The sequence below is a fragment of the Plasmopara halstedii genome (assembly GCF_900000015.1).
Source record: "Plasmopara halstedii genome assembly, contig: Scaffold_54, whole genome shotgun sequence".
NCBI lineage: Eukaryota > Oomycota > Peronosporomycetes > Peronosporales > Peronosporaceae > Plasmopara > Plasmopara halstedii.
The window spans coordinates 780,942-796,245 of record NW_020186975.1 but is presented as its reverse complement, the minus strand read 5'-3'; the positions used below and the strand labels follow the sequence as shown (position 1 = coordinate 796,245).

The 15,304-nt window shown below is 40.3% G+C and overlaps 5 protein-coding genes across 5 annotated transcripts; 4 read left to right on the top strand and 1 right to left on the bottom strand.

Annotated features, from left to right (window-relative positions):
• Positions 1–1,095: 1,095 nt before the first annotated feature.
• PHALS_11513 (uncharacterized protein) lies at positions 1,096–1,292 on the top strand (the record flags this gene model as incomplete). Its single annotated transcript, XM_024726458.1, has 2 exons — positions 1,096–1,188; positions 1,236–1,292. The coding sequence occupies 2 exons, from the start codon at positions 1,096–1,098 to the stop codon at positions 1,290–1,292; spliced, it is 150 nt and encodes a 49-aa protein (XP_024572012.1).
• A 2,820-nt stretch (positions 1,293–4,112) lies between these two features.
• PHALS_14506 (uncharacterized protein) lies at positions 4,113–5,214 on the top strand. Its single transcript, XM_036407456.1, has one exon. The coding sequence runs from the start codon at positions 4,269–4,271 to the stop codon at positions 4,494–4,496; it is 228 nt and encodes a 75-aa protein (XP_036262975.1). The 5' UTR covers positions 4,113–4,268; the 3' UTR covers positions 4,497–5,214.
• Position 5,215: 1 nt separating this feature from the next.
• Positions 5,216–5,719, top strand: PHALS_11512 (uncharacterized protein; the record flags this gene model as incomplete). The annotated part of the gene is made up of 1 exon (XM_024726436.1): positions 5,216–5,719. The coding sequence occupies one exon, from the start codon at positions 5,216–5,218 to the stop codon at positions 5,717–5,719; it is 504 nt and encodes a 167-aa protein (XP_024572010.1).
• A 2,741-nt stretch (positions 5,720–8,460) lies between these two features.
• PHALS_11511 (Leucine-rich repeat) lies at positions 8,461–11,380 on the top strand (the record flags this gene model as incomplete). The annotated part of the gene is made up of 8 exons (XM_024726425.1): positions 8,461–9,589; positions 9,649–9,828; positions 9,886–10,283; positions 10,355–10,508; positions 10,566–10,655; positions 10,716–10,805; positions 10,864–11,111; positions 11,174–11,380. 8 exons carry the CDS (start codon positions 8,461–8,463, stop codon positions 11,378–11,380), a joined length of 2,496 nt encoding a protein of 831 aa, XP_024572009.1.
• Positions 11,381–12,218: 838 nt separating this feature from the next.
• Positions 12,219–14,184, bottom strand: PHALS_11510 (uncharacterized protein; the record flags this gene model as incomplete). Its single annotated transcript, XM_024726414.1, has 8 exons — positions 12,219–12,563; positions 12,622–12,894; positions 12,957–13,030; positions 13,093–13,166; positions 13,238–13,448; positions 13,513–13,555; positions 14,016–14,061; positions 14,132–14,184. 8 exons carry the CDS (start codon positions 14,182–14,184, stop codon positions 12,219–12,221), a joined length of 1,119 nt encoding a protein of 372 aa, XP_024572008.1.
• Positions 14,185–15,304: the final 1,120 nt, after the last annotated feature.

Genomic DNA, 15,304 nt, shown 5'->3' with positions numbered 1-15,304 from the left:
TCTCCTCTGGCAAGCGCGTGCCTTTTGTTATCGATCTTAACCAAGGTTCGTACCAAAATGGTGTTATCACTATCGACGCTACGTCCCAGCTTAATAGAAGTGAAGGATTTGCTTCGCTTCGTGATGCCTACATTATGCTACCATACAATGTATCGATGAAAAACACTCATGCTACTCTTGCTGCGGCTGCGGCTAACCGTTTTTGCGTTTCGCTGAAGTGTGGAAACTGGAACGTCATCGATTCGATGTCTTTGGAGCTAAATGGTAAGACTATTGTTTCTATGGCTGACTATAAGCTTTTATGGAACAGTATTCGTGCTCAGACCGGGTACTCACTCATTTCATTTACTAATAGCCTTACAACTGGACTTTGGGATGGCGAATCGTAGCAATTAAAAATCGAAATCAAGCGAAAAAGAAATCAAAAAATTACCCCAGCAATTCTAATATCTAAGTCGGGACCGAGTAGGTGTAGCTGTAGAACAAGAGAATATATAGCAGCTTGCAACCGACATAAGCAATTCTATCGAGCGCTTTTCGTGAGTAGTACTGTTCACCTGTTTGAAATAATATATATCATTCACATTCGACGCTACCTTAATGATATCCGATAAATGATTTACTATTGATAATAATAACTCCTGTTTTCAATTATATGATTGCCGACGTAGCTACTAACCAACTTATATTTTTGTCATCAGCTGTAAGTAACAGCATAGGACCTACAAGATAAATCATACATCAGAACCAAGAAACATCAGATCAGCTTCTACATGTAAAACTATGTCAAGATAAATGTCTCTCAGCATTTTTCACTCAAGACATCAAGATCAGCCTCCGATTGCTACACTTCCCGGGAGGCTTGTCTTACAGATATCTCCTCTAAGGAGTGACTTCACTTTCATTCCAAACGGATATTCAAAAGGGTACTAATTGTAAGCCAGCATAATGGTACCTCACGAAATACAAATGCTTTTTACTCTAAGTCCGAGATAACAAGAGTGTTACGCGTACGTAGACTACGTTTCACATTGGATTTGAACAAAGAGTATATGAATTATCACCAAGTGTACAATGTTTTAGTCTTCATATTTCATGGGGCAAAGAGCATGTAGTAAATTTCGATACGGTTACCAAACGCTTTCACCTGGTCGTGAGAAGCAAGAGAAAGGCGCAAAATTGATTGCAGTTCGCTGACAAGTATTAATCTGACTGCAACTAGATGTTTTGCCGAGGAGACCAATGACTCGTCAGTACCATTGAAAGTTTTGCCAGGTAGTTTGTCGACATAACTGATATCCGATCTAAATATTTAAATACCTTCTTACGTCTTAGTCCGTAGTACTCGGTTTTGTAAAGGGCTATATTGGTCAGAGCTGTATGGCCATTATCATGTCTTGTATCCTATTGTAGCTGTCAAAGTAGCGCAACAATACCTTGTCGTAGTATTTCGCTAACGTGCGGTGCCTCAATAACGAGGAGCTCTCGACATGGTTGATACTCAAGCAACAGCTGTCGCGATTCTTTGCACCGCCTAATCAGGCATATCCCATACGATCGAAATTCTCATTATGTTTAATGAAATGAAGAGTTACTGGACCATGTTCAAGAGCTATGACCTCTAATTGTGTCTTTGGTACCGATGGACAGTTTAATTTGAATTGCTTCAACGAGCAGCGTGGTTCAAAGTTGCGAACATTTCAAGCTAAGAGAGGCTTGAATTGAACAAGACTGTCAAAGCTTTGCAGCTTCTAAAGAAGGCGCAGATAGCTTATCTATTATCGTCATATCAGACAACACCTCACCTTGCTCACCGAGTAAGGCACCGTAACGTCGCCCACAGGAGTCGCAATCTTCTTGATGGTTCGTCGTGCCCCGGTTACGTAAGCAGTTCTGGCGTAATTTACGCTCGTATAGCTTCCACCGGAGGCAGTTTTAGGACGAGGTTCTTAAACAAGATTAATTTGGAGCTTAACGGCAATCGGCAATTGCAAATAACCACGTTTTATCTGTAACAAGTTGCCGCGCATATTACACACATAAATATCTGACTTGTAGCATTCGTGTTAATCAACATACATTAAGAATCAAACTGGTTCATATGATCACTAATACAAACGTTTGAACTTTTCATCATTGTATGATACTGGTTAAAGCGTTGCATACCCCCCCTTGAAGTACCAGTCGTATCTGGTGCTAATTACGGTCCCTGTCCACAGTACTCATAAACGCTGCCTTTTAGCTGAAAAACAATTGTGGTGATTGTCTAGCAGATAAACATGATATATACGCTCTCCGATCGACACTTGCTCCCTGACTGTTCAGTGTAGTATGCCAAGCTTTGCATCTATTGCTGGTCTATAGAAAGATTTATCCCAAAAGGCAGGACTATGACTCGACTGGATGCCGTCGCTTCGAAGGGATGGCAGGGATAGTGCAGCTAACCGGTTTGAAGGATACATCCTAGCGTTATCGAGATTAAAGCTACCGGAGCTCACACGCTAGGATTTAGCTGATATGCTGGTAGCTATCCGACCCATTTTGGACCATGTTCCGTATCCCTCATTACACTGCTTTTTCGGTTTGTAGGGCTTCCCCCACCCAACTATCACACCCATATGGCTGCGGGTCAGCAGGGCGGTCACACCACATGGGTGTGATTGCTCGCCCACTTTAGTGACCTATGTCCTATGGACATTGAACCAGGTATCCCCGGTCCCAGCCCAAGCTATGAGCTGGGATCGGTTAATTGAGGTAGCAAAATTGACTAACGGTGAACTGGCACATATCTTATGGTGTGTTAAAATTGAAGATGATACCGTAACTTATTACATACATGAGTTGCTATAATTCCCTTACAAAAAGCTTCGAGCAAGCATGACAGCTCCATGATGTAAAGAAAAAGACCACAAAGTACAAACTCGCGAAGCCTTGTAATATTCATCGGCTGTTGTGTGACAGGTGATTATGCGCTTAATAAATCAGCCGAAAAATGTAGATTTGGTCATTATTTAACGAATATTGTCTGATACCATAAAAATTACAATTATCTCACGCAATTTTAGAAAGCCATAAATTTGACAGAATTCCACTTTTTCAGACTTTTTACTAGAAAGCTGCACCTTCTACCTGAATTAATATTGCAATATCACATTAGAGTTACAAAGCTTTCGAATTGCTAGAAAACACGTATCCAGCTAGCTTCCCTAAAATTCATGGAGTTGTCGTTGTAAAAGTAGCAGCTATACCTATGCAATGATTGTTCTGAGAACACATACGAGCGATTTGCTAGAACGTGTTTATCCGCATATCGTGCGACTGTTAAGATAACGTAAGAGTCCGAACACTAATGATGGAATTTATATTTCATATTGCTACCGTGGATACTTTTCCACATTCCTAGGCCATTTCTTTCCAAAAAGAGACTGTGCATCGATTGAACGACCACCGTATTATTCTTCACACATCCAACTAACAGAGAGACGATTTGTCGACACTACCACCAGCTGCTAAGTACTTAAAGATCTGGTTCAACCGTGCTGTCGATCGCATGATGATTTAATCATACATGAAAACGAACTGATCTGTGTCTTTGCTATTCCGTGCTGTATGCCTTTGATAATATTGATGCCGTAAGCATCTAAGCTGCTTCTGTGCTGACTATTGTCAGCACAGAAGTATTCCAGAAGGATAAAGACATTCTCGAATTGAATTATGCGCGACTTGAGCTACAGGAAGCTGAAACGCATATACAATCACATGATTCTGTAAAAGGTGCTAGTCATTTCGTCCCTACAATCGATGGATGTGCTGTCAGAAGTTTCCATCCGATTAGAGTCTGTGTATAATAGCCAGTATGCAGTCACGGGTTAGCCAGCGTAATGGGGACTCATCTAAAGAAATCACCGCAAATTTTTATGCCCATGTCCTTGTCCGTGTTTATGTTGTTGAACAAGAAGCTTTACGTCAACATCAATGCTCACAACATTTGACATGTATTGCCTCATATAATTAGAGCCTTTTCACAGAAACGTAACTTCTTGAAGGCAGTGCCCGTTCTTTTCCAAATCAATCTTCGCACAAATATCTGCATTTAACAGATAGAACAGAATTTGTCATTTAATGTACTACATGCGCTATTATCTGCATCTCGTTAACGTAAGTTCTATGACATCTCGTTAAACTCGACAATCCGAAGCAATTTACTTTGCACCCGCTAAGAGCAAGAGCTACGGCAATACGATGAACAATTTCGATAAGTTGAGTTTATGCGAATTTACAGCGAGTCGTCCATTGACAGATCGAAAACACGAGCGCACAACATCTCAAACTGTGGTCTACATCGATTAGAAAGAATACTCCTAATATCATCGTTTCATTGTTGCTCATTCCTAGAGCCTTATGTCATGCTCATCAGTGCGCTTTACAATATTGCACCACTTGTTTTTCTTTTCTCGCCATTCGCGCAGCGTCAGGCACGTAACAATCTGTCGTGAGGCTGTCCCACGATTGCGCATCAGATGTTTGAGCTGCCGCAAACAGAATCTGTGCAGATACCTTACCAGCGGCATTGCAGATAGGCATTTTTGGATTTTCTACCCATACCCAAAATATTTCCATCAGTATATATCTTGTAAACGTGACGATTCAGATCCCTCAAGTAGCGTGTAAAGGTTGTTTTCGTTTTGTATACCGACAAGCATGAGTAGAAACCTTTCGATTTGTTGACTAAACAGACTGAATCTTTTTCATTTCAATGTCCTGGTCTAGCAGTCTTCTCCCAAAAGTACTCGCTATACATGAATGCTGTTAATACTTCGTACTAATCTGTACGTATATATATGTGGATGCCACTTGCATCCTCGTATTCTCTTGTCTTTTACTATCTTCAACGATACATGGTCGAATATAAGTGATGTATCACACACACAGGTGATATCCACAAATCGTCAACGCACTTACAAAACAAAGGTTTTCCACGCGTCCTTTCTTCCGGATATTCCCCTTCTTCCGGACAAACGAAGTTGGTGGAGCTGCACAGTCTGAAATTTGCCACGCATCGAACGCATCAAGGCACTGATGACGACATTGTCCGACAGTAACGATCTTGTCTCTCTATTCTCGGATGACGGTCTTCTTCCTCGATTTAATCAAACTGTGTACCCATCCAACACTGAGTGGTCAGACGATTTGACGATCACTAACGACGACCTTAATGTCCTCACTGACCTCTTTGGGTTTGCAAACGCGACATCAACTAAAAAGGTCAAACAAGCAACAAGTGGTCACTCCCGATGCTGCAAACCCTCGTTTCATCGAAAGTTCGACAGAAAATAATATGATTCAGCCAAAGTCGCAGCAGCAGCTTGAGATTGAGTTTTTAAGAAAACAAGTTGTTGAGCTTCAAGCGACAATCACGGATTTACAAGCGCGAAAGCAAAAGCGAGAAGGTCTCGAGTGGGAGCAAAAAGCTAAAAAAGGAAAGTCGCTCGACACGTCGATGAATCGGACGATAAATCAATTGGCAACGGTGCAACAGCTCAATGAGCACAATGCGAAGTTACAAAGTCAAGTGACCAAGCATCTTCGTCAGCTTAAGCTTCTCGAGCAGATGGCAAGGTTACGATACTTGTCAACCCCAGTTCCCGAACCGCTACAGCACACCACAGAAGCGTGTTACTGCCCTATGTCGTATCATTGTATGCATTCTACAATCTAATAGTAACACCATAATGATAAAAATTGATAATTTGGTGCAGTAAGTAATCTAAATCTAGAGCAGATCAAAGCACTTTTGATATTCAGACCTTGAAATTCAAAAATAGATACAATAATTGGTGAAATGGTTCTTATAGTCGGCGCAAACGAAAAAAAAATCAGCAACGGTATGAAATGTATCATACTAGGCAACCCTCGCACGTATGTATCTAAAATTTGCGAGGCGCCGCTTGGAATTTGTGCTCAGCTCGTGGTACTGTACTGGGATTAGCTGCAGCAACCAGATATAATTCTTATATCAGTTGTATATCACCCTATTATTTACAGCTGAGTGTGAAAGAGAGCTTGGCAATCATTTCAAATCACAACGACGTGTGTCTAGAATCAGAATTAGTTTTAAATCGATCTATAACTCACAAAATTATGTTTTCAAAAGTGGAGAGTCACAAAGTCATAGAGGTAAAATTGCAGCCATACTAACATACAGATCTGATCGGGTTTCTTAGTCAAATAACTTCCCCTCTTGCCTCCATGACTGTGTAGTAGCGCATATACAGTTCTGACTCATATCAATGCTCTGAATGAGATTTGTTGTGCTCAAAATTGGATTTTTTCAATCAGCCCTACTTCATTTTGTGGAGTCACGTGATTTAGTTTATAGATCATTGTACCGTATAAATATTCGCACCCACACTGAAATCACCACCTTTATGATACCTCTGTGTTATAATATATCATATTATAGTATCATGAGAGCGCTGACGGAGATTTTTTATCAAAATGACGAGACGTCGCTAAAAGACAATTGAAAATGAGCTTTATCGCATATAGCGCATATATGTGTCTTCTCAAAGTACTTTATAAATTCATGGAGTAGCGCGCAAAAATGGTTACTTTTTAAAAGGTGAGATATATTATGATAAAGCTTAGTATCATTTTCGGATCAGTTATCAGTTCTTTCTATCCTCACTGGTATCAATTTTTGGTGAAATGTCCGCATATTTCTCTGACTCTAAGTAGTGTGTGTTGTAGTTGAAAATTTGAGAGACCCCAAAGATTCAACTTCTTATCCATACAGTAAGTATCTGCGTTTGTTAAGTTCGCATCGTGGATAAGTCCGCGATGTAAATGTGGATCGACATATTCAGAAGCAGATTTGCCGACTTTCAGCACTTCTCTCTCTTGAAAGCATGTGTGCTGTATGTTATCCTATGTCGATAATAAATTATTCAGCATTCAATTAGTCGTGACTCTAGTAGATTGCGTTTTCTTGGATTGAGGTCAACGACTTGCACGAGAATAATCTGTTTAAAAATTCTTGGTCAATATTCTCCCATCCTTTCCTCATTTTTAATTTAATTTCCAGTAATTTTAATAACCGCTGGTTGATACACTTCAAGACCGGGTTCACAAAGACCCAGATATTCTCAGAGCTGTTCTGAGAAATGACAGACTGATCAACTGATGTGCAATGGTGCTTTTCCATCACCGAGATCAAACTTTAACATGCAGTTCTCACTTCCTCCTTCATTGATTATCTGTCTTCTTGCATAAAATCAGTATTTTTATCTGCAATTCTTCACTATCCTCTTAAGATCGCATTCCATGCTCATAATTAGCCGCGTCCAGCAAGTGGGCTGGTCTTTTGAAATTCTAAGGCGCTGCATCTTGTCTCAATTTCGAGGCATCTGATTCTACACGGAATTCAAGACCATTTGTCAGATTATGATAGGAAGGAATATCTTTCATCAGCATAAACTTAGCGCTTATTGAGTGCAGCGATAATTACAGGTCCATTCATTGTTTCCATGATGTGACATTTGGGAAAAATGTAACTCTCGGCCATGTCCAATGCCACCAAGATATACAAGCTGGTGCGTTGGCTTTCCCAATCACTGCTACAGGACTGGCTCAGTCTCGATTGCATTGCGACAAACAATAAGTGTAGCTTTAGCTTTCGGCTTTTTTGCTTCGAATAGTATTAGAGAGTGACAAAACAGACTAGCGAAGCAGCAAGCGAAAACAACCCTATTTTATCCATCTTGAAGACGCAACTTGGATAATCTTCTTTAACAATCACCTCAAATTTGTCTAATGTTCTCAATGTCTTAATGTTGTTTCTGTCGACACCATCACCTTAATGGATCGCTACGGGCCCCAACTCGCTAGGAATTCATCGCAATCAGCCATCGTTTCCACAATTTATCTTGCTTTAACTATCACGCAGCTCAAAAGTAAAATTTGTCTTCTAATAGCAGGGTGCTGCGAAGGAAAATCTAGGCCTCATTTTTTGCTGGCTAGCAATCCCATCATCTCAATAATTTCGAGGCGTTTGGCCTCTTTAAGACGCTGTCCATCCCCTTTTCTCTTCTTCTGGTCGGCGCAGACATGTCGTTACTCTATTACGAATTCAAATGGTGGAAACGATAGACGAGGACTGCAATGCGCTAATTTTTTTAGTTCTCAATACGATTTAATGCAACCAAAAATATTTTTGATCTATCAGTTAGTGCTACTTCCTCACCCTTCCCAGTACGATACCAAATTGCAAGTTGCATCTGACGGGGATGTAAAGATCAACTGTGAGCTATTGTCTTTCGTACAAAGGCCAGTGCAACGTAAAAGCGACTTGGTAGCGCAACCTCCCGTGCCAGAGCTCGAAGATCAAGGATGCTGGACGTTTTATCTTTTAATAAGCTGTCGAGAAGAAAGGTCACAATCTAAAGTGACGGTTGCGATAAAATGGTGAAGCCATGGATGAAATCGATGAGTAAGGTCAAGAGAGACACTTTTTACTCAGAATCGACTCGATTTCGTACTCAAACATCAAAGACGTTAAACAATGAAACAAGTTTATTGAAATCACTACAAAAGTGGATTGTACAGCGTATTCAAAATCGCTCAAACACTGCAATAAAACACATCTTGACAACATCAAATGCGATATCTTCACACATAACTTCATTCATTGAAAGTGATCATATCATTACTCATCACGTTTCACCTAATGCTAAGCATCAAGAACTTCGTGACAGCGAAAATGAAAGTGTGAAAAGTGAGGTTGAAATTGGTGACAAGATTGGGAAAGTCAAGAAGAAGAAATTGAAAAAGGGGGAGCGATTAACCGTTGAGTTTGACCAAAGTATGGTGGAGGTAGTGGACCATGGAGTGAAGCATCGCATCGATTACATAAGACCTAAGGATAAAAAGAATGTTCAATCAGATCACGACCGTCCTCCAATTTTATTTTCTGACTCAAGTATGCCATTCGTGTTGTTGTTAGCTCGTGTTTTTAAATATTTGGATACTTTTGAACCAGCTCGAGTTGTTTCGTATATTAACAAGGCATCTCGAGCTAGTGTTCAAGTTTATTACGATCTGTGCTGTCCCCGTTCTCGACAAGGAAGATACCTCGTCTATCGCGTTTTACAAAATCGTGAGAGCTCGTTTTCAAAAAAAATGATGGAATTTCTATCACTTGCTGATCGAGTGCGAGTTAGTTCAACTTGCATCGCATTCTACGATGCATCAAACGCTCTACCTCTTGAGTTTAATAATGCGCAGTTGGTACAAAGATTTCTCGCGTCTTTTAATTCTCAAACTAATCGAATTTACTGGCGTTTTAACAACACACCAGCTTTGTCTTTCTACAATGCAAAAGCTGAAGATGTAGTGAATGTTCTTCAATTGCTGGAGTGTTCGGGAGATGTCAATTTAGATCATGTCACGGAATGTTTTGCTGCCGTACATTCAATATCACTATGTAAAGTGAGTGGATTGAGCCATTCAAATGGAATGCACTTTGAACGATTCATGCAGACGCTGTTTACAGACCACGTGAGTGCTCGCTTGACCTCTTTAGAACTGACTGGTACACCTTTCATTACTTAAGATTTCGCTTTCGAGTACATGACTTCTATTGGTTCTTAGATCTTGTTCTGGAAGATCTGCAGTTCAAACATCTCGCTGGACTGTGGCGAAACCCACGATTCTCGAATCTCGAGCGTTTGAGTTTGGCTAAAGTTACATTTAGCAGTCGATTTGTGACGGAATGGACCTGGAGCTTTAAACATGAAATGTTTACAAAGCTCACAGAGATAAATCTTTCCAGTACGCAGCAAGTTTGCGTTTCTATTTTCCTAATCTCATAAGTTTTGAATGTGCTAGACACTGAAATGACCAGTCAAGATCTCCAGCGAGTTATTTCGTGTCTATCGATGACACCTGCGCTTCAAATTCTCAATATCTCATACAACTTATGCACGTTCGCTACGCTGCAGAAGCTACGTCACCAGATCAAAACACAAGCACTTCAAAATCTAAAAGAACTTCATTGTGTAGCTATTACAGACGATGACATGGCTATTAAAGCATTGCTCAAGACATTTCAAAACAAATCTTCATTTTGTCCACATCTTTCCGTTCTAGACGTGAGTGGCAATCCATTGAATACAACCCAAGAAGCTATTCAACATCGATATGTTACCATTCCAACTTTACAGTTGATGGTAACGTATCTTGAACTACGGACGCTTAATATCTCAAGTGCTGATCTTATACTTTCTGTACGTCTCCAACATCAACTTTAACACTTTTTCTTTATGTTACATGAGGTATGCGACTTGGTGACAACGAGTTTCAAAGAATTATGACTGCATTAATGCAAGGGCCAGTCTTAAAACTACAACATTTGGATATTTCAAACAATGGTATAGAATCGTCAATTGAGACTTTGAGTCGGGCAATACTTGCGGGAAAATTGCTGCATCTTCATTCGCTGGCAGCTGCAGGTAATATAAGATCGTTTGAAATAGTTGACAATACTTAATGACTCGCGGATCAACCAGACAACGAGTTAAAAGCTTTAGAATTTGAGGCACTGAGCTTTGCATTAGCTTCGAAATGTTGTCCACGATTACAACATCTTGATCTTTCGGGTAAGTAAAGTTGAGAATCCAAAAGGACGGAATGGCTAATGATTTCTTTTTCCAACTTAGGAAATTTTGCACGTGGAGAAGGCATTGCACGTTTCTGTGTCTTCTTACGTTCACCATCAGCTCAAACTCTTTGGTCACTCGATCTTAGCAGTGCGTTTTTGACAAATCTGAATCAGGTGTTGGCCAATTTTGTAAAATATTTTTGTAGACAATGAAATTCCTCATCGTGGATTGCTTCGGATCGCTGAGGAGCTAGCACATGGACATTGTAAACAGCTACATGAACTCAATTTATCTCGCAATCCGGAGTTCAAAGCAATCATTTCGTTTTTGGATCTCATTCGAAGCAATACTTTACCTTCGTTAACCAGTTTACAAGTGGGTTATGCCCAAAGTCGCTTAGACGGTTGGACGCTTGTCAAAAATACCAGAAAGCAGTGCAGTGTTCAAGAGCTAGTACGTTTGATCATTTCTCGAATCTGTACAATTTTCCTCTTTAAATCATGTATATATTATAGAGAAAACTAAAGCAGTATCGATTCGAAAAAAGGTTAAGCATCATGGAGCTTGAAAATGATGCAAAGGCAGAACGAGCTCAAATCCGATGCTACCAACAAGTTCAACGACTTCGACAGGCTTATAATCACCGTGAAGACGAGGCTGAACGAGCCTTAACTCGTCACAAGCAAGTTCTTAAGCAATCAAACATCAAAAGCAACGACTAGTGCACACACGACTAGATCCACAATTTTCTCTTGATAGTCATGCACCTATTGAGAAGCGTCAATATATAAGTCAATGACTTAGCCTTAAAATGGCTCCACATCGCGCACCAAATCAAAGGAAAAGGCTTAACAGCTCAGATCGAACGAATGTCATTTAAATCAACTATACTGCCATCTATTCTGAGTTCTTCACTTCAGCCTTAAAGTAGCTAAATTTGCTGCTAGCTGAAGTAGAACATTCGTTTGGGTAGTCATCATTTCCATTTGCTTCTCAGCCGTTTGTCTTTGTTGTTTAAATCGTTGTTCCTCTAACTTAATCCATCGTTCATCAAGCATTGATCGTCTCTCAAGCTTAAGCTCGTTGTCGTAGCACTACTTTGAGCCGTTCAAATCTGTCCTATTGACCCACCATCATTATCCGTCTGTATATCCTCTGTCGACATGGCCTCATACTCCGTCTCACCATTGCTCGAAAGTTAAGCAGCTTCTCTCAAAGCCGATTAAACCACAAGAGCTTTTCGATTCATTTCCTTCGCCATCTCGTATCGTCGATGGTCATCCTCTGTCTTGAATATCATGTTCAATCGTCAAGTTTTTTATTTTATATAATAATTGCAACGAAGAGTACAATTGACGTTACCAAAGCTTGAAAGAGCTTCACACGCTCAGCATTCATAAATGGCCCGTAACTTTGGTAACATTTGTGTATTTATTGGCTCAATCAGTGCTTAATAGCGGCGTTTACACGCACGTCCATCATATGTGTGTCTGGTCTACATTAAATTTGACTCAACCTATCTAAGATACCAAGACTGGGCACATATACAACTTCTTGCAATTAATCGAGTAATTCTTCGTCTTGGTTTTGATGTTGCTGAGCTGGAGGACAAATGGATGACGGGAAAGAAATGTTTGTTTTTGTAATCTGTTGTGCGTGTGAACTGGATTTACATAAATCGAGAGTACTGGTATTGATATTTTTTTCAGAAGAGCGACACGTTGAAGTCGACAGCTGAGCTGTGCTCTGACGATATTTAGATCTACCACATCTGTGTCGTGAGCTATTAACTCCAATATTTGCCTTTCGTGCTAAAGCCAATTGCTTTGTCGTCTCCATTTCGCGTCTTTGAGATTCGATCAAAGCCTTTTCCAGTTCAACTTTGTCAGACTTCAGTTTGTTAACCTGTTTGCAACAAGAATAATTTCAGTTTTTTTTCCTGTAACTTAAATCCTCACCATACCTTGGCATCGTAACACAGCAACTTCTTCTTTGCGCTTGTGACTTCTGTTTGTAATCGCTGGTTATTTCTTTCAGCAATTGACTCTTTATCTTTCGCGGACTTCAGCTCAAGCTGCAGCCTATGAAAACCATTATTTTGCTCCGCTATCTTCGTGCGACTATTTGCCGCCAATCTCCGTGCTGATTCAAGCTGATTTAAAGATTGATTTGCTTCCTGTAACGCACTTTTGAGTTTCTTAATTGTCGCTCGATTCTCTTGATTTTGTATCTCAACCTAAAATGACTCAATTCAAGTGATCAGTAGTCATTTGACTGTTTTGAACACATGCTGCCTACTCGTTTATTATCTTTAACCAGATTCACCACCATACGATGCACCAAGTTACTTGGCAAGGATGAGATCAAGGCCGCTAGCAGTACAAAATTCATATATATATACAAACACAATCGTTTACTTGCTACAGCGACCAACCTTCTGCTTCAGGAAATGCTGAAATTCTGTCCATGCAAATAGACTTGAAATGTTTCGCCACCAAGCGAAGGCATCTGTCGGTAAATCATGATAATAATTAGTATAATCACTGCTGACGCCTATTAAGTAAGAAATCGCAATATACAGATCGACGAGGGAGTGAATCACAGGTTTCTTCTTTTGATTAACACGTTTTTGCTCTTCTTCTGCTTGTGCTTCTTCATAACTTGGAGGTAGCCGCGCACGACATCGTCCTACATGAATTGATAATGAAGCGCTTCCAAAACCTTGATGACAATACGGACACGCGGAGATACCACGTAGCCGTACGTTCTCGGCTAAATTGCCTAAACTTGCTAACGTCTGTTCGTTATTCATATCGGAATTAAAATGTGTGTATATCTGGGTTCTAATACTTACTTTGTGCTGTGGGAATCAAAATGGTATAGCGATTGTCATGAGCCTCAGTACAACGCAATGTTAAATCTTAGAGCTGTATCATGAAGGTAATTATAGTTGTAGTCGACGTTGTGTGCTCCTAAAGGTCACATCGTTCTCCTATTGATCAATTTGTGTCTGCTGCAAAAAGTGTTAATGGTCGACCATTACGCTTTGATAGCCTTACAAAGTATCTCAACCGAGTTACAGTTACCTATTGTGGTTGAATAGTTTGTCCGATTTCGATAAAACTAGATGTGACTCGGACAAAGGATATAGCCAACCATTAGCAACCAGCAATACCTAATTATGATCAGATCACGATGGCATAGATTGATCTAAGGCTCTAAGCGATAGAAACTACTTGATGCAAAAGATGCTAAGCTCACAAACAGGCTGCTACCCTCTTAAACACTCAACCCCATGTACTGAGACTCACTGTACTATAGTGTCCCCTTGATACATCTAGCTCAATCAGCGATTACCACACCAAGTGCACAAGAGTACCACTCCAGGTATACATGAGGGCAACTAGTGATACATACAATTTCAGAACGGTAATGTACAGGTATCTTTTCGGAATCAATTACCGCTGGTTTACCAACGACTTGAAGCGCTTCTTCGACTAAATCGACGTCTGATTGACAGTTTCATGATTGCACGGTCGGTTTGGAATGCGAAGTGTAATAGCATGGATAAAATTTTTGTCTTAGCCTGCATAGGCAGATAGAATCTTAATTCGGGTCGATTAGTAACGTCTCCAAAATATTCAGATGAACGAAGAAGTATTGAAGAGCTGTCGTGTACTTATCTGCCAAGTCGGGTTCTATTGTACGAACACATTACACAAATTCTACAATTCTATTGGCCAAATTGAAATAAATCAAAGTGAAGTGCAATGGTAATGATGGTAGGATTGCGGGTGACGCGATTCCGTAGGTCCGTAGGACATGTGGGCTGCTGACCCCACACTATTCACGACATATGTTTAAATTATAGCAGACAAGTATGTAGCACTAGACTTTATTTGCAAAGGGTGCCGTGCAGCTTGCACAATTGAAAGTTTGACTCTAAAATGTACAAGAACGCAGAGGTTGAGTTTGTGTGCCCCGTCCAGGAGCGAATACGAGATAATCTACCGTAAAAAGTATCTAATTCGCACATGTGGCTCAACAATTGCTTGAGAAGATTGCTTCATCTATTTCGGCCTAGTTCGAGCGTTTCGAGCACCGTACACGCATGCGACGTGGAAGAACAATATCGTAGCAATAGATTGCTGAGAGACGACCACCTCAGATACTTCAAATAGTTTTTTATGATCGCTATGAGCATACACTTTAAATGTATGCTACTTCGACCAATATATTCATTTTTTGACATGCGGCTAGCATTCCACATACATTACGGGTCCCTCCTTTTCAAAGTTACATCATTTTCATGGGTTCTGACAATCCGATCCTTGCGAATATTTTCAAGTGCAATATACATTATGTAAAATTGTACTGCAATGAATTAAATACAAATATATGAGGGATAAAAGTACGCAAGATAACATTCTCGGCTCAATCTCTGTGTCATATGCGTTTGCTAACGCTGCTTCGTAGAGTAAGAATGTGCGAGGCGCTTGGCACCCTATTGCATAAAGTGAATGTTGCGTTTACTTCGACATCGGAGTCATATGAAGGTTGCTTTCGATGGAGGATGGAGAAGGTGTTGCTCACTACTATGTCATCGGGACGACTAAACACACTTTTTCATCTTCTGCCTCTAAGGG